At 48.6% G+C, this 27,744-nt stretch overlaps 1 protein-coding gene across 4 annotated transcripts in view; it reads right to left on the reverse strand.

Annotated features, from left to right (window-relative positions):
* Positions 1–13,534: 13,534 nt before the first annotated feature.
* The window catches only part of MAMLD1 (mastermind like domain containing 1), a 123,426-nt gene continuing 109,216 nt past the window's right edge, over positions 13,535–27,744 (reverse strand). For 2 of the 4 annotated variants that reach the window (XM_081043866.1, XM_081043865.1), the window contains exons 4-6: positions 24,169–24,412; positions 17,653–17,737; positions 13,535–16,447 (exon numbers count right to left, since the gene is read on the reverse strand). In XM_081043866.1, the coding sequence (XP_080899992.1) occupies positions 17,697–17,737; positions 24,169–24,412 (285 nt within the window). In that variant the 3' untranslated portion in view covers positions 13,535–16,447; positions 17,653–17,696. The remainder of the gene's footprint in view (positions 16,448–17,652; positions 17,738–24,168; positions 24,413–27,744) is intronic. The other 2 variants (XM_081043864.1, XM_081043863.1) reach the window with 1 other exon arrangement.

Below are 27,744 nucleotides of genomic sequence, written 5' to 3' on the forward strand. Positions count from 1 at the left end.
GGAGTGGGGTGGGGAAAGGACTGCTTTCCACGTCTTTTTCATCATATCCTAGTTTCTGCTACTCCTAGCATATAAGATAATGTGCTTGGCTCTTGATACGATAATAATGAAAATTGTATTAGACAGGGTTCTACCAGAAAAACACAACCAGTAAGGTGTGTGTGTGTGTGTGTGTGTGTGTGTGTGTGTTTATTATAAGGAATTGATTTATGCAATTATAGGGGCTGTCTAGGGAAGGCCAAAATTTTCAGGACAGGCCAGCAGGCTAGAAACTTAGCAAGAGTTAATGATTCAGCCTTGAGGGAGAATTTCGTCTTCCCCAGAGAAATCTTACTCTTTGCTCTTAAAGCCTTTCAACTGATCGAAGCCCATCCAGATGTGGAGATGTTAACCACAGCTACAAAAATACCTTCATAGCAACACCTAAATTAATGTTTGATTAAATAACTGGAGACTACAGCCTAGCCAAGGTAACACATAAAATAGACCATCATAAGAGCCAAAGGAATTTAGAAGAAAAATCTTTTCTCTGTAGATAAAACCTGGCTTTCAAGATTATTATCTGGTCTTGGACACAAAAGTCTTATTTTGGGTATCAAAAGCTGACTCTATCTTTCTTGTTATATTTCTTGTTATAGTCTTCCTGTGATTGGAATACTGTGGGTGGAATATCACCCACAAGGAAATGAGAATGAGAAAAACACGTTAATAAATTTTTAGTGTGACAATGCCCAAGGAAGGACATTTTGTCTTTACAATTACAAATCATCTCATTAGAGAATAAAAAGAAACAACTAATGAAACCAGCGAGCTCCCATTTGAAAAGAGCACATACGAGGGTGGGAGGTGGAGCTTGTCCCCAGGCATGGTAGGCACAGACCGTTGGAAAGGCGCCAGAAGTGACAAAGCTGAGAAAGAGATGAGGGGCATGGAAGACGTCAAGGACAGAGCAAGGGGCATGTTTTCAGCCCTGCTTTGCACTTGGTGACTCCAGAAGGGATGAGCCTGTTGTTTAAGGAGGCACGTCTAATAGTACCAGCTGCTAGATGTAGCAAAAACATCTCAATTCCTGATTTACTTCTCATGCAAGACCCAAGCCCATGCTGCAAAGGCCATGGCTCAAGTCACCAGGGAGAAATGGCCACCTGAAAAAAAGAATGGTGGGGCAGAGGGGGTGGGCGGCAATCCCCAACTTCCCTCAGGGATGTCTGTCTCTAGGCTCAAAGTGACCCTGGCTCATGACCTTGGGCTCCTGGAAGACTTGAGGAGGAAGTGATGTGGTTTGCCTGTGCATGGTAAAACTTGTTTGTTTTTTTTTTAAAGATTTTTTATTGGGAAAGGGGAACAGGACTTTATTGGGGAACAGTGTGTACTTTCAGGACTTTTCCAAGTCATGTTGTTATCCTTTCAATCTTAGTTGTGGAGGGCGCAGCTCAGCTCCAGGTCCAGTTGCCCTTTGCTAGTTGCAGGGGGTGCAGCCCACCATCACTTGCGGGACTTGAGAAATTGAACCGGCAACCTTGTGGTTGAGAGCCCACTGGCCCATGTGGGAATCAAACCGGCAGCCTTTGCAGTTAGGAGCATGGAGTTCTAACCGCCTGAGTCACCGGGCCGGCCCCAGAACTTGTTTTTGATCTCTGCAAATATCAAGAAGGATTTCCAAACCAAATGCTCGCTCGAGCCTCCCTGAACCCACATCACCGTCTCTTCTCTTGCAGGCCTCTGTCCCTCCAACCAGAGGCCCCCTCTGGGGCTAGGCCCTGGTCGGATGCCTTGATCCTCACAGTCCAGCCAGTACAGACTCTGCCTAGAGTCAGGGAACCACGTGCTGGGGCTCTACATTCGAATCCTCTCAAGGGGACAGGGTTAGGAGAGGAGAGCAGCCAGGTATTGGGCACTGTTCTCCAGGCTTTACATGTATCAATTTTTTTTAAATGTATTGTTGAAATATAATTTACATGGCATACACTTACACATTTAAAGTATACAATTCAGTGGTTTCTAGTGTATTCACATATATGGGCCACTATCACCACAGTCGATTTTAGAATGTATTTATCACCGTAAAAGAGAAACCCTATGCCCTTTACCTGTCACTCTTCTATCCCTCCGTGTTTTCTAGCCCCCGGCAACCACTACTTTATTCTCTGTCTCTATGAATTTGCCTATTCTGGACTTGCAAATGAATGAAATCATATAATATGCGACCTTCTGTGTCTGGTTTCTTTCACTTACATACTCTTTTCAAGGTCCGTCCAAGTTGATGCATGGATCGGAATTGAATTCCTTTTCATGGATGAATAATATTCCATTGTATGGAATGACCACGTTTTGCTCAGCTATTAATGTCGATGGACATTTGGGTTGTTTCCATCATTTGGCTGCTATGAATACTGCTGCTATGAACATCTGTGTACAAGTTTTTGTATGGGCATTTGTTTTACTTTCTCTTGGCTCTTGCCCGGGAGTGTCATGTAGTATGTAGCTCTAGGTTTAATCTTTGAGGAAGATTAGTTCTTTCCCCCCTCACGACAGCTCTGTGAGGGGGAGACACCATTATAATCTTCATTTGACAGATGTAGAAACTGGGGCACAGAGAGGCTAAGTGGTTTGCTGACCTGCCCAAGACCACACAGCCAACAAGTGGAGGAATCATGTTTTGAACCCAGGGATTCTGGCGCCGGATTTGGGCTTAACGCCTGTCCTGTGCTGCCCCTTGGCTCACAGACTGTGTCCAAGTCCCATAAGGCCCTGGGGCAGCTGGGTCTTTGCCTTTGGTCTGAGTCCACAGTTGAGAGTCCTCCCACAGCTGCCTGCAGGCCAGAGTGATCAACATGCCAAGCTTGTTCCCTTTGTCCTCAGAGGAGCTTTGCAGCCACAGCCACTCAGAAGGAGGCAGGACTCTAGGTGGGCAGGCAGACACAGTGGCCAGGGCTCTGGGAGACTCTTTGAAAGGCCCCCAAGTCTCCTCATTTGTTGCTGACTGTGGGCCACGTTACTGAGTGCGAGGAGACTTATTTATCAAATTCAAAGGCAAAACGACCCAGAGAGCAGGCCTGACGAGGTTCCATGTTCTGTGCATTGCATCATCAATGACCAGAGGATTTCAATGTACAGCGAACCAGCAGATGCTTCGGCAGCCATGGTGAGCCTCCAGATCTTCTAATGGACAAGCCCCCTCCTGTGGCCACATGGAGGCGGGGTTGAAAAGAGAAGGAGAAAAATTTGCTTTAAAAAAAATGGAGCTGACCGTGCCCATGAAGGTAGCCTGGGGGCCGGAGCCAAAGCCAGGCAGATGGGGCTGGTAAGAGTTTTGTGACACAGTCTGGGATTTGGAAAGTTGTGCGTCTAAATCAACAGCTCCGCTGTCATCTCAGCCTCGGGAAAGCCCAGCCTGAACCCCTTTCAGATGTGGGCGAGGTGACTCTGGGATAAATGAAACCTGTTGGGGGCAGAGTTCCTCCACTTTAGAAATCACAACGACATAAGCAGGAGCACACCCCTCCTTGTCCCCACTTCCGGGACAACCTCTGGTAACAGCCTTGGGTGCCTTCTTCCTGATGGGCAGACTAGGTTACTACAGGGGGGAAGAACGTCATGAAAATATAATTGTGTGTGTGTGTGTGTGTGTGTGTGTGTGCTTGTTTTCCTTACAGCACCCAATTTGAAGTAGGGGGCCTGGCATAGCTTCTTCAGGCATTCCTGCCTCAAGGGAAGTTAGAAAACAAGCAATAGGGCCTTGAAGCCCACTTTCCTTCCTACCATCTGAAAAGAGAATTGAAGCAAAGGTGCAGGGTGCTGGGCTGGGCAGAGAAGAAGGGCTTGTACTGCGATGGGTATCAGGTATATGGGGTTGGGGGTGGGACTCTTGCCGTACACTTTTTTTTTTTAAAGCAAAACTGATTATTTTCAGTAGGTTCCTTTAAACACATTTATTTAGTACTGAAAATTGAGATAATTGGTATGGAGCAGAAAAATATTTACCTTATTGCAATCATGTTTTACCTAAACAGTAGCATGTAAAACCACCAATGTCTATGTCTACATCTCTTTGCTGCAACGTGCTTTTGCTTCACACCCTTACTACTGGGTTTCGTGTTATCATCGTCTTTAGAATCTGAAGACAAACATGCGATGTACCAAAAGAATGGCCAATGACTTTAATGAACCCAATTTTGGGGCATAATTCTGCATCTTGTTGCTACCTTCCCATTCTTCCCTGTTTTCAATTCCCAGGAAGCGTCTTTGCAAGGTGCCATGGACATCCACACTTGTATTCAATTGCATCCCCACCTTATGTGCAAGAGAAGCCTTTCAATGCAAATCTCAGGCACCTCGGAGTTTCTTTTCCATGGAGAAATGCCAAGTCCTACATTCGCTGCCCTTTTGGTTGGATATTTTCCTCTTTGTCCTGCTGTTGGGAGAACTCTTCTATAGGCAGTAGAAGAACTGACAGTCAAGTCACTGAGGCCCTTAACTGGTATTCATGTGGCGGACAGGTGAGAGGGTGCTTTCCTTACTCTAAGGCTTGAAGAACGCTTTGGGAAATGATGATATTCAAATTAAAATCTCAGTTGACTCTGATAATAGAAATGCTTCGTGAGGGTTAGGCGCCAAGCAAGGGCTTTCTGTTTTATTAGTCTTTCAATCTCCAAAGTAAAGACTCAGGATCCAAGATTGGGTTGGTGGCTCCATGGAAGTCCAGTCCAAATTTGAATCATCGGGTCTGATTTGGAAGGTGATGCTCAAGGTCTTAAATTGGTATAAGCTGGTATGGAAAGGATTCCAGTTTGGGCAGTGGAACCCGGACTTCCAACAAATGGGAATTCCCACGTGCTTTTTAACAGCTTCACTGTCTTCCATTGAGGGGGTTTCACCACTCCCTATTTTGGACACTTGGGTTATTCCCAACGTTTGGTTAGGTCAAACAAATCTGTACCCAATGATTTTGTGCACACATTTCTGAAGACCCATGTGAGTTTCCTATAACAGATTCTTATCATGTCAAAATCCATGCCAGTTATCCTCAGTCTTGGAATCTGGGCCCTAGCTCCTCGAAGTGACATGCTTTGAGGTTAGGGTCCAAACAGGGATATTTTTCAAAAGTGCCACAGGTGGTTCTGATGAACAGCCAAAGCTGAAACTCTACTGGGAATTGCCAAACTGCCCCCCACACAGTTGCATGTGTTTGCTCTCCAACCAGCCTTGAAGGAGAGAAAGGGCCTGTGTGCCCATACTCCAGCTACAGCACCTGTTGTCAGTTGTTACATTTGGGGCCAATCTTGTCAAGATGACATGACAGAATGTCACTGGTGTTATTGGTATTACTTTCATTATGAGGGATGCCTTGCATTTCTTCTATTAACTGACTATTCATGTCCTTTCCTCACTTGTTCTTTATTGGGTAATTCATATTTTTCTTACTGACTTAAAAGAGCTCCATTTTTATTTTTTCACATAGTACATACAAAAGAATACATGTTTATCAAGGTAAGTAATTTAACTAAAAAGATGAAAATGGAAAAATTTACAAAGAATAATTTCAAAAATATTGAGAATACAGAGACAATTCAGTTGAGCAAAACAGGTGAACAATGGTTTGAGCAATCAGTTTCTGCAAATTGTTGCTAGAATAGGTGAGATAAGACCTATCTGTCTAGTCTTCTCACATAGCAAGTGGCTGTTGCGCTCCCTATGGTTTTGTGTTAAGCTAAACTGGCTCCTGGAAAAGAGGCTGTAGGAAAACTGAACACTATTCTTCCTCCTCCCAAATATAAATTTGGTCACTGTGACCTTTCCCTCCACCTCAAATTGCTAGATTTGTACTTTAAAAGTACTTCTGTACTTCTAAAAATTATTTTCCCCCAACATTTTATTATGAACAATTTTCAAGTAATCAGAAAAGTTTAAAGAAATATACATTGAATCATCACATATCCACCTCCTGGATTCTACCACTAACATGTTACTCTACTTCCTTTATCACATCCCTCTCTCTCTCCTCATCCCTCTATCCATCCATTAATCATTTTTTATTTTATGGTTTCAAAGTAAGTTGCAGACATGGGTACACTTCACCTCTAACTCCAGCAGATTATTAACTAGAGCTCAATATTGGTTTAAGATTTTTCTGTTTCAGATTAAATTAAGTTGCAATGAAATGTCTGGATCTTACGTGAAATATACTCTGAGTTTGGGCAATACGTACACCTGTGTAACTGTCATGCAGGGTCTCAGGTCCTGCTCCCAGCACCAGAACGCAGGACATGGCGAGGCCAAAAAGGAACACGCACGGAGCCATAGATAGGGGAGTCATACCACTATAGTCTCGCTGGCAGCTGGGTTGGAGACACAGGAAGCTAGAGTCACACAATCCACCATCCGCCGTCCACTTCTCTGCCAACCAACCCCACTTGCTAACTGCAATCTGCACTTGCTAGCTCAGCCACCATCTTCTTGCTAGCCCCCATTTTTCTGCTAGCGTAGCCACGGCAGTTATATCAGTGGCTAATGGCTAACCGGTAACAGCTGATGGCCAACTAGTCACAGTTGATGGCCATCTACTACCTGAGCCAGCACCTTTCCACATGAGGCCGAGAGCCTGGAAACTGTTCTCTGGGACTGTCCCCACAGCCAGGCAGACACCAAGGGCCAGGCAGGCACCAGGGCCAGTGTCATGCAAGGACTCAGCTCCCGCTCCCCACACAAGAACGCAGGATAGGGTGAGGCCAAAAAGGAACACGCACGGAGCCATAGATAGGGGAGTCATACCACTGTAGTCTCACTGGCGGCTGGGGTGGAGACACAGGAAGCAGGAGCCACACGATCCGCAATCCGCCGTCTGCTTCTCTGCCAACCAACCCACCCCCAACCTATCCATGGCAGTTATATTAGTGGCTAATGGCTAACTGGTAACCGCTGATGGCAATCTACTACCTGAGCCAGCACCTTTCCATGTTAGGCCGAGAGCCTGGAAACTGCTCTCTGGGACTCTGTCTCCACAGTAACCCACATTCCTATCAAGATAGAGAATTCACCATCACCACAGAAGGTTCTCTTGTGCCCCTTTTGTTTAATCTTTTCACAAATTATTTTATCAAAGATTTAGCTTTTTACCATATTTGAAAGCTTTTTTATGTTCAAAAGTTTTTATTGTGCTGCTTTATTTATTTTATTTTTCAATTACAGTTGACATTCAATATTATTTTATATTAGTTTCAGGTGAACAGCATAGTGCTCAGCTATGTATATGATTTACGAAGTGATCTCCCTGATTAGTCTAGTACCCACCTGGCACTATACATAGCTATTCCCTATGCTGCACTTTACATCCCTGTGACTATTTTGTAACTACCAGTTTGTATGTACTTCTTAATCCCTTCACCTTTTTCACACAGTCCCCCTAAACCCCCTCTCACCTGGCAACCATCAGTTTGTTCTCTGTATCTATGAGTCTGTTTCCGTTTTTTTTTTGTTCGTTCATTCTGTTCTTTAGATTCCACATGTAAGTGAGATCATATGGTATTTGTCTTTCTCAGTCTGACTTATTTCACTTAGCATAATACCTTCTAGGTCTACCTATGTTGCAAGGTTTCATTCTTTTTTTATGGCTGAATAATATTCATGTACCTCTTCTTTGTCCAGTCATCTATGGAAGGACACTTAGGTTGCACCCATATTTTGGCTACTGTAAATAATGCTGCAATGAACATATGGATGCGTATGTATTTTCAAGCTTGTGTTTGCGGTTTCTTCAGATAAACACCCAGAAGTGGAATTACTGGGTCCTTCTTTGTCTCTTGTTATAGCCTTTCTTTTAAAGTCTATTTTATCAAGTATGAATATTGCTACCCCAGCTTTTTTGGGTTTCCATTTTCATGAAATATCTTTTTCCATCCCTTTACTTTCAGTCTGTGTGTGTCTTTTGATCTAAAGTGAGTCTCTTGCAGGCAGCATATGTAAGGGTCTTCTTTTCTTATCCTTTCAGCCCTCCTGTCTTTTGATTGGAGCATTTAATCCATTTACATTGAAAGTGATTATTGATAGACGCATAGTGATTGCCATTTTGTTATTCATCCTTATGTATTTCTGCCCCTCCCATTCTTCTTCTTAGAGAAGTCCCTTTAACTTTTCTTGTAATGCTTGTTTGGTGGTGATGAATTCCTTTAGCTTTTTCTTGTCTGGAATCCTTATCTGTTCTTCGGTTCTATTATAAATGATAGACTTTATGGGTAATCTTGTTTGTAGGTCCTTGCTTTTCATCACGTTGAATATTTTGTGCCAATTCCTTCTGGCCTGCAAAGTTTCTGTTGAGAAATCAGCTGACAATCTTAGGGGAGGCTCCCTTATAATTTACTAGTTGCCTTCCTCTTGCTGCTTTTAGGATTCTCTCTTTGTCTTTAACCTTTGCCATTTTAATTATAATGTGTCTTAGTGTGGGTCTGCTTGGGTTCATCTTGTTTGGGACTCTCTGCACTTCCTGGACTTGTGTGTCTATTTCCTTTGCCAGATTAAGAAAGTGCTCCAAGAGTGTCCCTTGTGACGGTTGTGTGTGTCCTTCTGTCATAGTTGAGCCATGATTGCTATTGGCACGTCAGTGGGTGATTTTGACCCTTAGGATAACTGGCTATGAGGATTGGCCATGACAACAGCATATGAGCTGCTGTACGGGGGCTGACCCCATGAAGCAGGAATTGCCCCAATGGGCTCTGGTGCCTGCCAAGACCACCCTTCGTGTGTGCCGCTTGTGGGGCTAATAGGGTGGTGCTCTGTTGTGGTCTAAAGCCAGCCTCTGGGTGTGTTGTTTCTGGGGCCTCTTGGCAGGGGCTCCTGTGCAGGCCAAGGTCAGCCACTGCCTGTGACCAGCCCCAGGCTACTCTATGGGAGGTACAAAGTGATCTGCAGTTGGTCACTGGACCTGAAGGCATGTGGGAGAGGCCATGCTGCAAACAGAGGCTGGCTGCCACTAGTACCGGGACTGAGGCAGCTCAGCAAAAGGGCCAGGGCACCTTGGAACCTAACACCACCTGCTGACTACTCATAAGTCTCATCCACTGAAAGAGCCTTGTTGTGATTTTTCTCCCATAGGTTACTTATGTCTATTTTAGCACTTTATATAAATGTGGTCATACAGTACATATGCTTTTGTGTCTGGCTTTTTTTCAGGATAACGCATTTGAAATTTATGCACGTCGTAGCCTATATCATTAGTCCATTCCTTTTCATTGCTGAGAAGTATCACTTTGTACTGATGAATATTATTGCATTGCATGAAAATACCAGAATTGCTTTACCCATTTTCCTGTGGACAGACACCTAGGCTATGCGTAGGTTTTGGTTACTGTGAATAAAATTGCTATGAAAGTCTTGTACTTATCTTTTTGTGGACAATTAACTACTTTTATTTGTTAGCATTAGGAATATCAGCCTTTGTCTGTCATGTGCTCCAAATGTCTTTTTCTAAATTTGTCATTTATTTTTTGACTTTCTGGGTGCGTTTTCTTTATGCAAGTTTTGTGGGCAATTTCATCAGTTTTTTTTTTTTATGGCTTCTAGGTTTCATGTCATGATTGGACAAGCTTGATCTACCCTGATATTACAAAAATATCCACCCTCGTTTTCTTATAGTGCTTTCTTGTTTTTTTGTGTTTTTTTTCATATTTTGGTCTTTCAATCATTTGAATTTATCTAAGATGACACATTTATTGTTCAAATGGCAAGTTAGGTCTTTTTCAACACCATGTATTGAGTCTCCCTCACTGATTTGAAATGCCACCTTTCTCAGTGCAATTCCCATGCGTGCTTCTATTTCCTTTCCACTGATTCATCTGTCTTTTTCTGTGTCAGGGCCATGTTGTTTTAAATACAGTAGCGTCATGACACGTTTTAATATCTGGCAGTGCTAAGAACTCTGTCTTCATTTTTTTTCTCTTTTTTCCCCCCTTTCTTCAGCCTCCCCACCCCCACTCTGGTTCAAGCCGTTGTTTCTCAGTCTAGTTGTGGAGGACACAGCTCCCTGGCCCATGCTGGTGTTATGAGCCTTGTGCTACCTCCGCTGAGGCCGTAGTCGCCAGTCCAGCAGCTCATTCGGTCCAGCTGCTCACAGCAGCCCAGCTGCAGGGAGAGCTGTTGTTCATAATCTTAGCTGTAGAGGGCGCAGCTCACTGGCAGCTCACTGGCCAATGTGGGAATCGAACTGGCGACCTCGGCGTTTAGGAGCTCGGCGCTCCAACCACCTGAGCCACCGGGCTGGCCTTCTATTTTTTTAAATTAGTTTATTGGGGTGACAATTATTAGTCAAGTTACATAGGTTTCAGGTGTACGATTCTGTAATACATGATCTATATATCACATTGTGTGTTCCCAGAGTCAATTCTCCTTCATTTTTCTTTTTTAGAAATTTCCTGGCTATTTTTGTTTTGTTGTCCCACAAGATGAATCACTTTGTCATGTTCCAGAAAATCGTCTTGCTGCGATTTTTACTGTGATCACAGAGATTTTGCAGTTTAATTTGGGGTACAAATCCCATCTTTCCAGGACACAGAAGGGATGAGAAAAAGACAAACATCCAGGATGACTCCCAGGTTCTGAACTTGGAGACCAAGTGAATTTGGGGCTTTTAGGAGTGGGCAGTCGGGTGTGATGGCTGCCTGACACTGGGCAGGAGGACACGCAGGCTTGGAGGAATGATGAGGAGTTCAGTTTGGACCTTCTGAATTGGAGATGTCCGTGGGAAGTCTACAGAGAGAAATCTGGAGATAGAGGCCTTCCTTACTGGCCTCCCTCATTCATTCTGGAGTCTATCTTCCACACGAGTAGTGGAGTGACCCAAGGCAAAGACCACCTCCAGGGCCCGGCGTGCTTTGGTCCTGCCCAACTCTGCCCTCCCAATCCTGCCTCCACTCCTTTGGACCACTGGGCCCCACCCACCCACCTCTTTTCTATTTCTCCCAGCATTTGCACTCTTTGTTCCCTCTGCCTGGCACATCCTTGGCCACACACTAGAGAAGGCCATAGTAGGTGCTTCTTCAGAACCCCATGTCCACTGTGGTATCCTCTGACTTTCTAGGTTGAAGAGCAAGTGAGAGGTAGTACTTTACCCACACACCTTGGCCCTGGGGCCTCCAGCGACCTGAGCCTGCTCTAATGAAGGAGAGAAGTCCTAGGGTCTTACTTCCCTCCTTTGGGACTTCTGGCATTTCTCCTGGTGTTGGACTCAGGGTTAGGGAGGAGGTAATGGAATAAGGTGCGGAGAGAGCATCTCCCCCCTAATGATTGTGGTTCTTCTGCAACCCCCATGGAGAGGCCTTCAGGACGCTCCCTGCAAACTCCTGAGGAGGCACGGGCAAATGAATGTCTTCTACTTCACAGCCCTCTCAGGGAAGCACTTGTACAGGCTGGGGGCCTATAAGGACCTCCCATCAAGGGTGCTGTCTAAAGAAGAACGAGGGGCAATCCAACAGCCTCCAAGCTTTTGCATTCTTTTTTCAAGGAGCCTAAAGGGCTTCAAGCCAGTGTGCAACCCAGTCCAGCAGCATTCCCCTGGAGACTGAAACTTAGGGCTCTGCCCAGATGCACCGTGCTCTTCTTGATCAGGTCAAGATGCTCACATGCAGGCTCATGACCGTGTTTGTCTGCCCAGGCGAAGAAACTGGAAGATAGGGAGAGGGTGAAGGCCTAGTCAAGAGAGAGGAAGTAATGGAAAGAGCAGGAGAGGATGGCTTTCAGAGCAGGAAAGAGGGCCAGGCCACATGCCAGAGGGTAAGGAGGGTGTGAGGGGACTGTGGCATCCAGGAGCCAAGGGGCAGCGCTTTTCTGGAAGGAGGGAGAGTCCAGTGCTGCTGAAGGTGTAAGTCCACTGAGGACTGAAGAGCTTCCATGGGTTTTATGGCCAGGAGGATGTTGGTATTTTGACCAGCCTCCTTGGGGGAAGGAGAGGGGGTAGAGCCAAATCGCTTTAGGTTGAGGAATGAGTGGGAGGGGAAGGCTACAAGGAGCTAGCCTGAAGCTGGATGGGCTGTGGTGTTGAGAGGCTTTTTAACACAGCTCAGCTGAAAGCCCTGGGGAAAACCCAGCAGAGGAGAGACTCATGGTACAATGGCAGAATGGTGGGTGTTATCTCCGGGAAGGAGCAGCCTGGGACAACACAGTGGGAACAGGGGTGAGAAAGGATTGTTGGGGGGGGGCAGTGAGGCCAGGCTGGAGTCAAGTGGCAGGAAGTGCTCAGGGACCTGTCTATACTGCTGTCCACACTGGCTTAGCCTTGAGGTCACCGCATGGTTGGGGTGGGAAGTGAATACTCTGGGAATGAAAGATGAAAGCAGCTCAGTGAGCCAGGTTCAGCTTTTATTTTGGGGCTCTGAGAACCAGCATCGCTGAGTGAGGATAGCTGTCACCCCTGAATCCCTCTGGCAAGCTGAGGAAGCCCCACTGGGAGGGCTGGGCTGGGGGTCTACAGGGCACAGCTTCAGTACCCCAACTGGCTGGCTGTGAGCAACAGTCACTGGGCAGTTGGGTTCAACACAGAGCCAAGGAAGAGCACCTGGCCCAACCCCTGCTACCTTTGTGCCCACTGGAGAGAGGGGACAGGAGAGGTGGGCCCAAGTGCCTCAGTGTGGCCCTGAGGGGAATCCAGGACCTACCCATGGTCAGGAACCACTGGGTTATTGGAAGCAACACCTAGAGCCATAGTGAGGATGGCTCCTGGAAGGCTTCCTGAGGAGGCGCTGCCTGTGAGGGGCAGAGGGAACGGAGGCAAAGACCATGCTAGGGAGTGATGACTGCAGCTGAGGGCCACCCGTGGGACACATCTATTACCCAGACCTATAAGGAACGCTCTGCAGGAAGGGCTTCGGAAGGGCCCATGTGAACAGCGGGGCTGAGAGCCAGGGCGTCTGGGTAATGACTGTTTCCATGACCTTTCTGGCCCATGCGCTAGAGACCTGCTTCCACCCTTGTTAATCTTTGTCCTCAGTCACAGCCATTGAGCGGTGGGCGCAGGCATCTTCCTAGAGTGTTTTAGGCTCTGCTGGACAGGACAGGCCTGTCTCAGTACATGGGCTTCCCTTAGTGACTCAAGCGTGCCATGGTGTTGGAACATTTTGTACCTTGAGGATGAGGATCTAAACTGCCCCAGCCAGTTAGGGGAACAAATATGATGTACTCCATTGTGACCACATCTGATCCCAATGGTGCTTCAGCTGTGCTTTTACAGCACATGGCAAAGTCGTGTGTCCCAACTAGCTTCCTTGCTACCTTTGGGGATATGCGGTTCTACCTGCAGCCTGTCACCTGTGTGTCACGTCCTGACCACCTTGTAGGACAGACACAGGTCCCAGCCATCTTACTAGGGTCCCCTTGGAAATGAGGCCCAACTATAAGCCCAATTCGGATGAAGTTCTGGAAGCCATGTTCATTCTGTCAGGGGGTTGCCCTTAATGTGGGGTGATAGGAGTCCCTGTTGTTTTTGTGCAGTTTCACTTGGAAATAACCAGCAGCCAAACCGCATGCTGCAAATGCTGGGAGGAGGGGAGAGGTGAGGCAGGGCTCCAGAGGGCAGTGTGGAGCTCAGCAAGGGTGCGACAGCTTGACAAACTGGAGCAATGACCTTTCCACTGTGGTCCTGGACATGAAGCCAAGCCATGGGGACTCTTACTCACCCCCTGCACCCTTGTGGCCCCTGCACCCTGGGCCTACTAAGCTCTTCTGACTCCAGCACTCAGGATGAATTGGGTTTTGAGGGAGGAGGTGGACATCCCACCTGTCCTGGGACTACGCACCATGGGTGCCCTGTGGCTTCCCCAGGGCCTTGTTGGCTGTCTTTTGTGAAGTGAGAGTACCTCTCTCTGGCATGTAGCAAGCCTGCCACCTGCCTCAGGGTCCCCGCCCACCCTCCAGCTGCCCTATATTGGTGTCCCTTACATTGGAGGAGTTGGCGCTTTACTGAGGTCTGCTGCCCTCAGCTGAAAGAGAATGGTGGTACAGAGCGTGCCCCCAGCACAGAGTTAACCTTCGTGACCCCCCCATCCCTTCTGTTTCCTCCTCTATAAAATGAGGGGCTGGTGTCCAAATGACATGCTTCTAAGCGGTGATGTGAAAGGATTGCAGGACGCCTACACAAACTATTCACCCCTCACTGCTCAGTGTAGCCTCTTTCTAATGCACACGATGGACATCAGTAGCTGCTGAAAGAACCAAAGGCACTGGCTGCCTTAGCTGACATGGGTTTGTAGGTACTGAATACTCCCTTGAAAAATAAAAACATAGAGGCACTTTTCTTCTGGCTGTTTATTACAGAACGAAGAAAAAAAATGCACTGGCTTGAAACAGACGCCAGATTTCAAAAGTATAGGCAAAATACGAGGTGGCAATTAAAATGTGATTACACAGAGTCTGGACACTGAGAAAAGTTTACAAGACAGTGGGCGTGGGTTTTCTCTAACAGACACTGAAATATACATGATGATAATTGCAGATAGAAACCATCAAAAACAAATCAAAAATCAAGTATTAATGTGTACAGACCTTTCCCCCCCAAACCACCAGAGCCTTACATCGAAATAAATCCTGAAAGGCTTTCAACCAGGAACATCTCACCTTCACCCTGCAAGGGTGCTTGGAGAGCTACAAAGCTTGGTTTTCTGAGTTTTTCTCCTGTCTGACTGCGAGGACACTCTAGGTCCTCAAGGTGGACAGCTCAGACAGTGTTCAGGTCACACATTCCTTCTTCACCTCTCCGAAATCTACAGAACACTCAGCCTCATCGCAAATGTCCTAGACGGGGCACACGATAGCAACAGCGTCTGCTGTAATATGCTCATCAGGAAAGAGCTAGCGGGAGACTGAAAGTTTACAAAAGTGACTAAGAATCACACAAGGCGATCGGATGTTCAGTGAAAATGGAAATAAATGGCTAAGTGGTTTTCTATTTGGCATTTATCAGCTTGCACGACACCTCTTGGTCACATCCACATCTCCCATTGCATCAAAACCATAAGCGACTCAACAACACAGTCTGCGTTTTTGCAACAATGTATAATAAACAAACAATGCATAATAAACACAACTGTACTGAAACGAAAGCTGTCACTTTATTTACAAAGTCACAAAACGAAGTATAAATACTTCTGTCATTCATGTTTAGGAAAACCATTTACAAAATTTTTAAATATGTACAGGTAGCTTGAAAAATCACCAGCTTTCCATTTTGTCACAGAGAGAGACGGATGGGGGGCATGGACGGTTGCTACTCAAGGAAACAACTGTGTGGCTGTCTGGGGCCGGTTGTGAATTTGCTATGGGTTCACGCCACTCCCTAGAGTGATGTCGACGTGTGGGGTGTTACTCTGGCTATTCTGGGTGACTTGGCCAGCATTCTTGGCTGCGGCATTTTGGGCAGCAGCGTGCTGCTGTTGCAAAATGTCATCGATCAGCCTCAGGTTGCACACCCAGTCTTCATCTGAGCTCACGCCAGGGCCTTTCAAGAGCGCTTCAATGAAATCCACCTCACTGCAGTCAGGTGGTGAAATCAGATCGTTTAGTGGGGGTTGGGGCTGGGGCAAAAAGTAATAGGGTGGCAGCTCACGGGAGGTATCCATTTTGTTGAATGGATCTGGGGACTGGCTGGCAGCAATGGAAGAGGCAGTGGCGGAGGCGGCAGTAGCAGCCACATAGCTTGGCGGCGGCTCGATACCCTGTATGGGACTCATGTGGCCAAAGCTAGCTATGCCCTGCTGGAGGGACTTGGTGACATTCAGCTCAGGCACGGGACCCCGCACTGGGCTCTGTCTGAGGCTGAACCTGGGGTTGGCCAGGGCAGCACTCACCTTATGGCCAGGCCTGCCTCCTGGGGTCCCCAGATTGGGGGGCATGACTGCTTGCTGTGATGGACAGGCTGGAGCTACCAGGGGGAGTCTCATGGGCGCCTTGGCGAAGATCGAGTTGCTATCAAAATGCTGCTGGATGCTATTATTTACTTGGCTTGGGGGTGCTTCCCTCGAGACCACTGGGGTTGCAGCTACTGCTGCTGCTGCCGCCGCCCATGCAGCACCACTGACCATCGTGGGCATTCTTGGCATACAAGGCTGTCTGAGCTGGTGGGGACTCAGGGACTGGCTGCCCAGGGGGCTGGGACCGAACCCGGGCAGGCGCACTCCCGAGGGGGCGGCCTTGGGCATCTGTGTATGCCGGCAGACAGAGCCGAGGCTGCCCAGGAGATTCTGGCCAGAGCACAAGGGTATGGGAAACAGGGGACTAGAGTTGAAAATTCCTTGCCGTTTGCCTGGGGTTGGTGAGTTCATGCCCTCATGGCTTTGGTGCCTTCTAGGTGGGATCATTCCTGGACTCAGATTGTTCTGAAGGAACCCAGCTCTGGGTGGCATCATGTGCTGGTTGGATGGGGGGCTCGCCTTGGTCCGGCTACAATTGGAGGTGATTTGTTCTTGGACGGCTACAGAAAGAGAGAAGGTGGGTCAGTTCCAAAGGCATCCTCAACGCAGACTGCAGCGGCTAGCAAGGAGCTACCAGCCCAGCACCGACCTCTCACTTTTCGCCCTTAGCTCCTACCGAGCATCATCTGCTCCCCAAATCTTCTCAACTTCCCTTGTTCCTCCATCCTCAGCCTGGACCACAGTTGCTCTGGGGAGCCTTCCTAGACTCTTGGGTCTGTGCTCACAGGCCCCACCCACCAAGTGCAAATCACGTTGGTCTGAAAAAGCCAGCTCCATCTGTCTTTTCAAGTAGATTGTAAGCTCCATGAGGCCACAGTCAAGGTCTGCTTTTATATTCAGTTCTCTGTACGGAGGCCTGGCACTGCCCACCCCTTCACAGATGGAATGGTTTTCCTGGACCTTGTCTGCTTTGTTCCGACTACAGTTGAAGCATGCCTGATCTGGGCAGGTGGGACATTCAGTTGGTATTAGGCCCAAAGGAACAGGGGTTTTGCACGAGAATAGAGACGCAATGGCATGATGGTGGCATTGGCTAAAATGAAGGTGCTGACCTCCTGTTGGAAGGCAAGCAGCCTTTGCTGAACCCCAGGTGAGAGTAACCCTGGCCTAGCACAACATCATGACTGGCTGATAAGGGTTACTTAGCACACCTTTTATTTATTTATTTATTTATTTTGCTTTGTACACTTCTACCTGACTAGTCCGGAAGCTCTGTGGAGTAGGGACCATGCCTGATTTCTTGCAAACCCAGGCCAATACATGGTGATTACATTCATAGCTGCCATGGTAGGGTGGGGCCCCTCGCTGTCTATGGAGGCTCTGGGAACGCTCCACTACAGACTCATTGAGGCAGAACTTCTCCAACCCCTTTTCCATGGCCCACACCTGAGAGATGGCCCAGGAGCCCATTAGAATGGGAGGTCCCTGTGGGGAGGGCAGGATCAGAACCCTGGGGTTGTGGCAGCCCTCAGTTGATTCTGATAAAACTCCAGGGTGTGTGCCCTTCACTTATTGAGAATAACTGCTTTAAAGTGCTTGACTCAGTTTAGTCAATGTCTTGAATTAAACACTGACGTCAGTCATTAATACCTGGCCTTCAATTGGGATCCACAGTAATGGCTTATTCTGGGGTGAATTCTCACCTTACCCTCACATACATACACCCTGGTCTATCCCTTTGGGAATATTGACCTTAACTGCTTACCTTGAAATTCACTCATCTGTTGGGTGACATATGCACTCCGCTTTTCAGGGGTCACTGCCATAAGACCTGATCTCTGTTTCTCTTGCTAAACAGAAGATGAAAAAGACGTGTTAGATTACAACTACCAAGAAATAATTGCTTTGGGATCACTGTGTGGGGACCCAGGACTTGGCTTTGGTGTAGCAGAAAGCATGAGTGAACACACCAACACACACTTGCATGCATGCCTCACCCTCCCGAGCAAAACTCCACAGATATAAATAAAAGTAGGATTCAACCTGGGTTAAAAAACCAACTGCAACAGCATAGGATGGGGTGGGAGACACAGAGCTTAAACAGCGAGAGCACGTAGAAAAAGATTTAGGCATTTTGGATGTCCTTCTGCTCAGGATGGGTCAGCAGTGAGATGTGGTCACCAAAAGAGCAAATGTAACATTAGGCTGCATTAATAGAAGCAGAGTATGTAGTAGGAGGGAGGTGACAGTCCTATACTACTCTGCCTTGGCTAAATCATGTTTATAGTATTGACAAGAGTCTGGGCATGCCAGCCTCAGGGAGACCAGATGAACTGGCTGCATTCAGAGGACACTAAGTGATGGGGGGTAGGGCTCAGACTCCAAACCACACAGACAAGAATGGCTGAGCAAACAAGGGGGGCTGGGGCAGAGCCGACTCTGGGCTATGTGGTGGTAGGTGCCCAGCTTCTGTGGGCCTGTCACGGGGAAAGGGCTGACGCTTGTTCTGGGTGGTCCTGGCATGGACAGCAGGATGACCACCTGGTCACACAGATGTACTGTCCAACACCCAGAGTAACCACTCATTGCCAACTTCACTTCGTTCTTTTGACTGGCTGCAGCATGAGCAACTGGGACGAGCTTTCTGTCTCTGTCTCCAAGCTGGGTGGGCAGGAGGAGGAGCCAAACTTCAGGGCTGCCGTCCCAGCACTGAGTGTGGGAGCAGCTCAAGGGGACAGCCTGGAAAGAACTAGATGAGGGCATGTAGAAGGTGCAACTTGCCCTTCACCTGGAGACCCTCAGCCATTCAGTGCCAGGTTGTGACTGGGACCCAGGTCTGACTCCCAGTCCAGTGCTTACCTACTGCCATCTCTACCCGCTTCTCAAGAAGCCTGCTCGCTAGTGTGCCAACCACCAAGGTAGCTGCACCAGGGAACACACCCCCGAGTCCACTTTCTGAGCTGTGTCCCCCCAGACGCCAGAAGACCCTACAACATGGGCTGGCCTGCTTTTCTGCACTCAGAAGGGCTGGTGTGGGATGGCGGTGGGCGGAGCCAGCACTTGGGAGAGTGCCCAGCTCTCAGGCCCGGCGGCAGTTCCTGGCCTCAGTTCCTGCCAAGGCAGAGAGGACAAACACATGGCACTGGGCAGTTTACACTAGAAGCAATTTCACCATCCTGCCCTTAGCCTGCTTCCTGTCCGAGCGTTTGCCCCCACCCCGGGGCTGCTGGGATGTGGGCAGCGGGGGTGCTGTTTCTCAGCCAGCCCACAGAGGTGCCCTCTTCCTGCTAAAGCATCGTGTGGAGGCAACAGGACCTCCTTCATGCGTGCTCACTGTACAGAGCGCTCTGTACCCATTACCGCACATCACCTCACAACAACCTTTGAAGTAGGCAGGTTATTATCCAAGGGATACTGATTTGGACACTGAGGAGCACAGAGGCCCTATGACCTCCCCAGGCCACACCCTCAGGAAGTGGGGGAGCGCTGGATCTGCCTGAGATGCTCAGGGTGGGCAGGCATTTCTGAGGCAGCCCTTTCACTTCTGTTCTCCCCTTCCATACTTACACCAGCTCTAGGAGATCTGGGCAGAAAATCTACAGATCCCAGTTTAATGACATGACAGCTGAGGCTCAGACAGAGAGGTTACATGACTTGCCCAAGGCAACATGGCTGGGAAGTGCCGCGTCTCCTAACTGCAGGCCGACCCAGTGGCTTTTGCCTGTCCAGCCTGCTGCTTCAGGGAACCTGCTCCTGTGGCCAGGTAGGTGTACACCGACCCTAAGTCCGTCCTCACCCACTGCCCCGTTACTTTCATCAAATAATAGTTGTACAGGGCTGGGGGCAGGGGGACAGGTGGAGGCCATAGAGTACGAGCAAAGGAAATGCATCGGAAGAGCAGAAGAGCCCAACAGGAAAGAGGCAGAAAGGAAAGACATCCAAGGGCATGGGAGACAAAAGTCAGAGGGCGGAGGAATCGGCTAGTGCCTGCCAGAGAAAAGAGAGTGCTTCTCACACAGCCCAGGGTTACAGGATAAGGGGGATGTTGGCTAGTGTTCATCCAAGGAGACACCAAACCCAGTGCATCCAGAGTTGGAGGGAAAACCTGTCCAGCAGCATGGTTACACCAACTCCCAAGTCCAAAGGGCGTACGTGACGTTCAGCTTGCAGGCCCGGCCCTCCGGTGTCTGGGGGCACTGCAGTCAAGCGGGGGCTCTTCATACCGCTGAGGTAGTCCGGGGCACCACTAGCCCTCTGCTCCCAGCCTGGTCCTGTTGTCCCTGGCCCAGTGAGCCAGAACCTTCTCTCCAGGCCTCCCTAGGGGGCTGCTTCCTTTGTTTTCCATCACTGTGCTCCACAGATAAGCCCCAAGAAAACAGTGGGTGCCTTTGAAACTGACAATGATAATCATTGGAAAATGGAGACATCAGGAAATGACAAATGTTTTCAGTAACCAGGAGGAAGTTGTGGCTGAAAATTGTGGCTTAGTGAGCGACATTCATGAATGATGGCCCAGGCAACCTGTGGCTTTTCACAAGCATGTTTAGGGCTGAAGTTATATTGTGCCAGGAGACAGTGACAGGGCAACATCAGTGTGCCCTTTTCAAGCCTAGGTGTGCTTCTCTCATGTTGCTCACCATGCTGAGCCTAGGTTGGTGCCAGCAGAAAGTCTCTCAGAGAACTCGGGCAGTGGCTCTTCCCTGTCATACTTCCTCCTGGTCCCACTGGGCCAAGGGGCCACATTCATAGACAAGTCCCAGCCAGGACGGCGACCTGGGAAGTCATGGAGTTCCTTTTCTAGAAGCTTCTTGCTGATGTTCAGGAAGCTGTAAAGCCCTGGTCCATGTATGGGGGCCCATAGCAGAGCTAGTGCTTCATCCATGTGCTAGTCAGGAGAAAGAGGCAAACGGCTGGCCCAAGCTCCACTGCTGCCCACGGCAAGCTGAGGGCAGGGCCTCCCAGCAGGCCAAGCCAGGTGCTGTGTCAGCTTCGACCTTCATCCACCATAGGTGGAGGGCTCATTTAAGTCCCGTGGAATCACCTAGATGCTTCCTCTCACCACAGCAGGGGAAGAATGGTCTCAGGACTGATGCAACCATTTAATCTGGCAAAGGGGGGTGGGGATGGGGCCGAGGCCTAAGGACAGAGGATCAGCAGGACTCACACGCAGGTGCCCGCAAAGGGTTCCTGGATTCCAGCCGGATTCAGACTGAAGTTACCGGCGCCGTTATCCTCAGGAGGAGAGCACTCTGATTGGGAAGGGGACTCCCATGGACTGTCTTCTGGGGGACGCCACGGGATGAAGCCGTATGGAGTACAGCACATTGAGGCAGGGAAGGAGACGGGAGGGAAGGAGAAAAGAGAGTAGGGAGGGAAGGAGAGAGGGAGGTAGGGAGGGAAAAGACAGGGAAGGGGGAAGGAAAGGGAGGCACAGAGGAAGGAAGGGGGAGACAATAAGGAGGAGGGGGAGGAGGATGGAGAGGAGGAAGGAGAGATTTTTTTTCCATCACTAGGGAACCCACGTCCTTTCCCAGCAGATGCAGCCTGTGAGCACCCCCACACAGAGCCAGCCTGCCAAGCAGAGGAAGGCACTTAGCTCCGTATTAAGAGGTTCAAAGGTTAATGAGCTCTAGTGTCTGGGTTCGTTTATTACTCCACTAGGGAAAGCACCTTCTTTTGTAGTTTTTGGAAGCCAGATTTGGAAACACCTCACCCACCCTTCTGACTTTTCCTTTGAAATGCCAGGAAGACGGTGCTCTGAGTGGAGATCAAGAAATCCAGACCTGAATTCTGGGGCTCCCACACCCATATGGGTGGGGACACCTCAGACTTGCCACAGTCCATGGATGGAGGCAACATAGACACTACATCGGAAGCCGTTTGAGGGGGTGTGGATGCTGTTAAGTGAAAATTTTCCTCAGGTGTTCTTCAGAAACTGCAAGAACTTCGTACAGTGAAGGCAGGCGAGGTTCTTTTCCTAGTCCCTGCTGACTCTCAGAGCCTGTGACTCAGTTTCTTCAGAATGCCTCCAGAGGAGGCAGTAGCATTGGGAGTGATGAGGTGCCATCACTTCTCCTTCCTCCAAATCCCTGAGGCCAAGATCTGGCGGCTGGTGAGGGGAGGCTACTGAACACTTGCCCTATGCGTTACCTTTGCTCAACACCTTTCAGGGCCCTAGTGCAGCCAGTGAGGTTTGGGCCTCACACTCTGGGGCCCTCAAGGAACCTGTCCAAATACCCGATGGGAAGAGAGGGTTTACTTGTTAGTCAGCTGACAGACATTTCTCGTGCGTCTACCTGAGGACAGCACCGTGCATCTCTACTCTTACGGAGTTTGCAATGGAGGGGAGACTGACAAGACACAATAAGTCAATCAAAGATCATTTCAGATGGTTACACATCTTCTAAAGAAATGATGACGAGTGAAGGGATCGGGAGTGGGCAGGGTGGGGAGCACGGCAGAAACCTCGGGTCAGGACGTGGGGTCCTGAAGGTAAATCAGAACCCACCACACTGTTCTCTAAGTTGGGCAAGACCGGGAGCAGCACTGGCCTGCTAGGGTCTTTCTTTGCCCCTCTGGGCTGCTGGCACAGGAACTGGGGACCTCCCCCACCATCATGGTGCTGCCCTGGGGTCTGAACCGGTCTGAAGCTGTCAGTGGGGGCTTCATAAAATCAATGACATCGAGAGTAAATAGCAGAGAGCTCTAGGTCAGCTTTTTTACTCTCCATTTTCTGTCTTTCCACTTGACCTCTGACTGCATGAACTCTATTCTGACTCTTCCCCAGTCTCCTTGGTGGTTTCAGGGCTGCCCGCTCCAGGAAGGGCTTGGTCTCAATGCTGGAAATATCCCAGGGCGGAGGAAACAAGTATCCTTGTAGCTCCCCTTTCTTTTCCCCCTGTGGTGCCTGCATCCTCTGTTTGGCCTTCCTGAGTCACTGGCTGAACTTGCAAGATCCTGTACCCCAAAGAGCCCCCAGGTGGGCCTCACTTCCAAAGCTTAGTAGGGAAGATTTGGGGGCTGAGCACCTGCTCCACCCACCCTTCACTGCTGGGTGGAAGGCCTTGGCTTGGGTAGAGACATACAAGAAAGAGATAGGAATTTGCGAGGCAAGTTAGCTGGGATCTCGTTTTTTGACTTCCGAGGATAGGGAAGGGCTGGGTGGGACACAGAGACATCCTGAGGGGATGATGTCCCCATCTGTTTTGGCAAATTCTGTTTCCCTGGCACTGTTGTGCTCGACAAGATTTCTCAGGTTTCAGCTGAAGATCACTGTGATTCCGAGAGTACACGGAAAACGGGAAAAAGACAAAAAAAATCAATAGCCCTTAAACGGAAAGCACTGCTTGTTCTTCCAGGCCAGGGCAGGCAGATAAAGAGAACAAGGCAGTACGTACCAAAGCAGAATTTCCATTAAAGGCCTGAATCCCGGAGGCCCTTTCAGCCTGATGACCATCTTCTGATCACTATCATTTAGCAATGTTCATTTCTCCAGTCTTCTCTGCAGACAGGGCAGATGTACTGTGCGCACTGATATTTCATGTGCCAGAAAAACAACTCCACGATCAAAATGAAATTCTCCGCAAAGGCCCACTCTGGCTAGTACACACCATCTTGCTCTTGCAACCAGTTATGTGGCTCTTTAGGGCAAGTCAAGCCATTCTTTCTAGATTATGCAGGATGATCCGAACTCACAGCCATGTTGAACAGGCTTGGCTTGGATTCCTTCTGCCTGCCTTTCTCAGGCTGCCAGTCCTCCAGTGGGGAAATCCAACTGCCCACTTGTAGGGTACACGAGTCCTGGGTGGGGTGAAGGACCACCTTGGAGTGCAGAGTCCACAATGGGTTGCTGTCAGGAGAGGCAGTTCCTCAGCATCCGCGAGGTATGGAGCAGGCAGGCACTGGGGGGATTCGTGGTGCAGAAGCGCAGCCCCTGTCCCCCTCGGGCTCACAGTCTGGCCACAGGGACAGACAGGCAGGGAAGGAACTGGGTACCGAGAGGTGAACAGCAGGGAGGGAGCAACTGCACTCGGGGCAATCCACACTCATTTCCCTGGAGGTGAGGCTGAGGCACCTGGAGCACTCTGCTTGCCTGGCTGTTCTCTGTGCCAAAGACTGGTGGGGACACAGTAGAGAAATCTCTCCTAGGTATACAGAGCTTTATGGGCTGTCACCTCCTGTGTTCCACCCAACAACCCTGTGAGGCAGGCGGGAAGGCTGAGCAGGGGGCTGTGCTCCAGTTGACAGATGAGGAAAGCGAGGCTCAGGGGAAGTGACTTACCTACAGCGTCGCAGCTAGGCAGTAGTGGAGCGGGCACCTGCCTCCAGGCCTTCGGATCCCAGCCGCCCCAGGGCGCTGCCTCTGAGGTGCCGTACGAGGAGGTGACTCGGGCCAGCTCATGAGCAAAGGAGCTGCCGGGCAGGAAGGACTCACTCCCCAGGGCCTGGCAGGATGGGGGCTGCCGCCCGAGGCTGACCTGGGGGGGGCTGGCTTCCCAAAGCTTGCAGGCTTTGTCTACATGAGTCTACAACAACCGATTGAACAATCCATCAGCTGCTTGGCCACAAAATGGTTCTGAATGATATTGTCACTTCCCTGACTGCCTAGCTGGGTCGTTTGGGTGTCGTGGTTATACACACCAACTGGTCTGGGCAACAAAACCAAACAGCTTTGCAGTCTTAATCGTCTTGGGTCACAGACTCCTTTGAGAATCAGTTAAAAGCTATGGTCTCTCTCCACAGAAAAAGCATTTACAATGGTGTCTCCCCCTTCTCAGCCCACCAACATTTTACATATAATTTCAGGGGTTTTCTGGACCACTTAATACCCATCCGTGGATCTCAGTTAAGGATCCTCTGCCTTGACCGGTCACTGTCGTGTTGGAAACGGGAGTAAAGCTAGGTCAGATAGCTGGTTCATCGGCAATGACCTTGACCAAGCCCGATCCCTCCCCACTCCCCACCCCCACCCCCCACAGCAGAGCACACTGCTTTGTAGGTATGTGTGTAGACATGCTGAGGAATCTGCAAAACCAAATGGTGAGTGCAAAACCAAACAGTCAAGTGGAAATCTCACAACAGCCATGTCCTGAACTGCAGCCCTCACTACACTTCTTGCTAGGGCCCCAAGTTTTTGGGATTTGTGTGTGTGCGGGACCTCCTCTTTCCATCATGTTTCAGAAGACAGGAATTTCATCAGAACTGATCTTTGACCCAATTCTTTCAGCCAAAACAATTAAAAAACCCACACTTGATGTCCATGCCAGAGAAAGCTTCAAGACTCAAATGAGCTCCTGACATCCTCGTGAACACACCAAGTGCTTGGCAACAGTGGTGTCCAAAAGGACCAGGGGGATGTCTGCTTGACAAGAAGTTCTTTCTACTTGAGTCAGCTTCTTCACTCTCATGCTTTTAACACCTGAGCTGCAAGTGATCAGCTGTGTCTCCTACCAAACACTCCGGTAGAAAGGGAAATACTGATCCCCCAAATCTAAACTAAACAGTTGGAGTCAGTTCGATTCATTGCAATAAGCACTTACTAAGCACCTACTGTGGGCAAGTCTCTTTAGTGGATGACAGGCTGGTAAATAGTTGGATGCATTATTTGAGCAACAATAAAAAATTGCCAGCACTAATTTTTTTTATTCCTTGCTATGCACCAGGCACGAACCCAAGTGCTTTCAAGATTCAATCTCACTCAATCCTTTAAAAAGCCGTGCATGAGGCAAGAACTGTTACTGTCCTTATTTTACAGATAAGGACACTGAAGCCCGGAGAGGTTAACTGAGTTGCCCAAAGTCACACAGCTAGTTAGTAGCAGAGAGAATGCAAATGCAGGTTTACCTGGTTCCCAGGCCCATGTGTAGTTTGCCTTGGTGTGTGTGTGTGTGTGTGTGTGTGTGTCCTTACTCATTAACTTGCCATATGGAAAACAAGTTTTGAAATGTAGACTGTTAAAATATGCCATTGAGAAAAGTACAGTCTAAGTTTTACAAGAGGGCTCCAGACACATTTTTAAGAGTGAATTGTAACTACTTAAAGATGGGTCTAGGAAGAGGTTTACAGATTACACCCTCCTCAAAACAAAACAAAACGAAAAAACAACAGGAAACATTCTTAGCAAGTAAAAAAAAAAAATGCACTTGGGAAAGAAAACTTCCCTGCCATTTGACTGTGTACCAATTGTGGAGGGCCCAGTGCCCCTCCCCTTGGGATAATTCAGCACAGAGCTGAGCTCACTGGCTCCCTCCAGCTTCACTGCACCAAGTTTCAACTTGTCCTTGGGTAAAAGTCATCTTGGACATGAAAAGAAATGACACTTTCTACAATTGACAACTCTTTGTACCAGCATACCTAGCTCCTTGATTACCTTAAAAACAACTTTACAGCCACATTGGAGTTTTTAACAATCCCAATTTGCAAACATTGCTAGAGTTCTGATTCCTGGCCCATTCCATGACGACACATTCTAAAAGAGATGAATGGGGCTTATTCGTAAGCTCTTGCGCAAGAATCCTGGCTAGCTTCATGTGATTGTAGGATATCAATGATGGGTCAAGAAACAGATCCCCCCCCCCATCGGCGTTAACATACGCGTGCAGTGCTCAGTAGTTCCTCAGGCAGAAACAACTGCAGATGGCACATGGGAATTACCAGCAGCAGAAGATGCCCCCACAGTGTGGGCAGTTCTATTCACTAGCAATTGGGAATGGGCCTGGAGCCATTCATTCAAGTGGAAGAGAATGGGAGCAGGCAGTTCACAGACCAGTCCAATCCCAGTTAAAAAACAAAAGAAATAAAATAGATGAGATTCGATCTCGACTCTGATTGACTAGGAGCTTTATAGTTGATGCTTGTGCACCTCCTCCATTTTATATAATTTGGAAAAGACACTGCATATCACCCACCCTTTAAGTGTGAGGCCCAAGTTCCAAAGAAAAGGTTGTTAGGAACATTTCTACTCCTAGAGGTTTCCAAAAATAAGGTACATCTATCTCTCTCCTTGAAATCACTGAGAATCTCAGTAAAGCATGTCCGTCAGTAACTGGTGGCCATGACTAATAGCTCTTGGACTGGCTGATTCCATTCGATTCCAAATTTCATAGAATTTAGACCATGGGATGGGTAGTGTCTAACAGCGGTATCTGATTTCAGAAAGCTCACACCTACTCAGCACCCGGGACTGGGGGCTACCCATAATTAGTAGAGGGCTTGCTGGAATGAAATTGGCCCAGGGTCCCTCTGTCCCTTGACTTCCCACCTGCTTGGAAGCCAGGTTTCAATTTCCATAGTGTCATGTACTCTACCCTTCAGTCACACTGATCTTCGTAGAGCTTTCCAAACAGGCTGCCACATGTTTTCAGCCCTCTCATCTTGTGCTCCTTGGTTCACCCATCCTGCAATGCCCTTTCTCCAAGTTTGCAGTCTGGTAATCCTGCATGTCCTTCAAGATTCAGTTCCTCCACCATGGGAATTGTGTTCTCCTTCAGTCCTACTCCCGTGGCTGAACCTCTGGGTGACTGAATAGTCTTCCTGGGCCAAGTCTTCATTACCTCTGAATCCTTCTGGAGCCCAGACAGTGCCTGAGTCAGGTGAGGGGTCCAGCAAATACTTGGAAAAGTCAATCAACTTTACCCTATTATGAATTTAGCATGATGTCCCAGGCACCTGGGAGATAACAATCTGGTGATCAGTGCACTGGCCTCTTTTGGGGATGAATGTTCATGATAAACCGAACCTTGAACCTCATTTAAGTACATCTACTCATCCCTTTTCAATGCCGTTGTATTAATAAAACCCATCAATAGAACAGAGAAGGATCATAATGACATCATGAAAGTAACATTGGTTAACACAT

Source organism: Rhinolophus hipposideros (genome assembly GCF_964194185.1).
Source record: "Rhinolophus hipposideros genome assembly, chromosome: X".
Lineage (NCBI taxonomy): Eukaryota > Metazoa > Chordata > Mammalia > Chiroptera > Rhinolophidae > Rhinolophus > Rhinolophus hipposideros.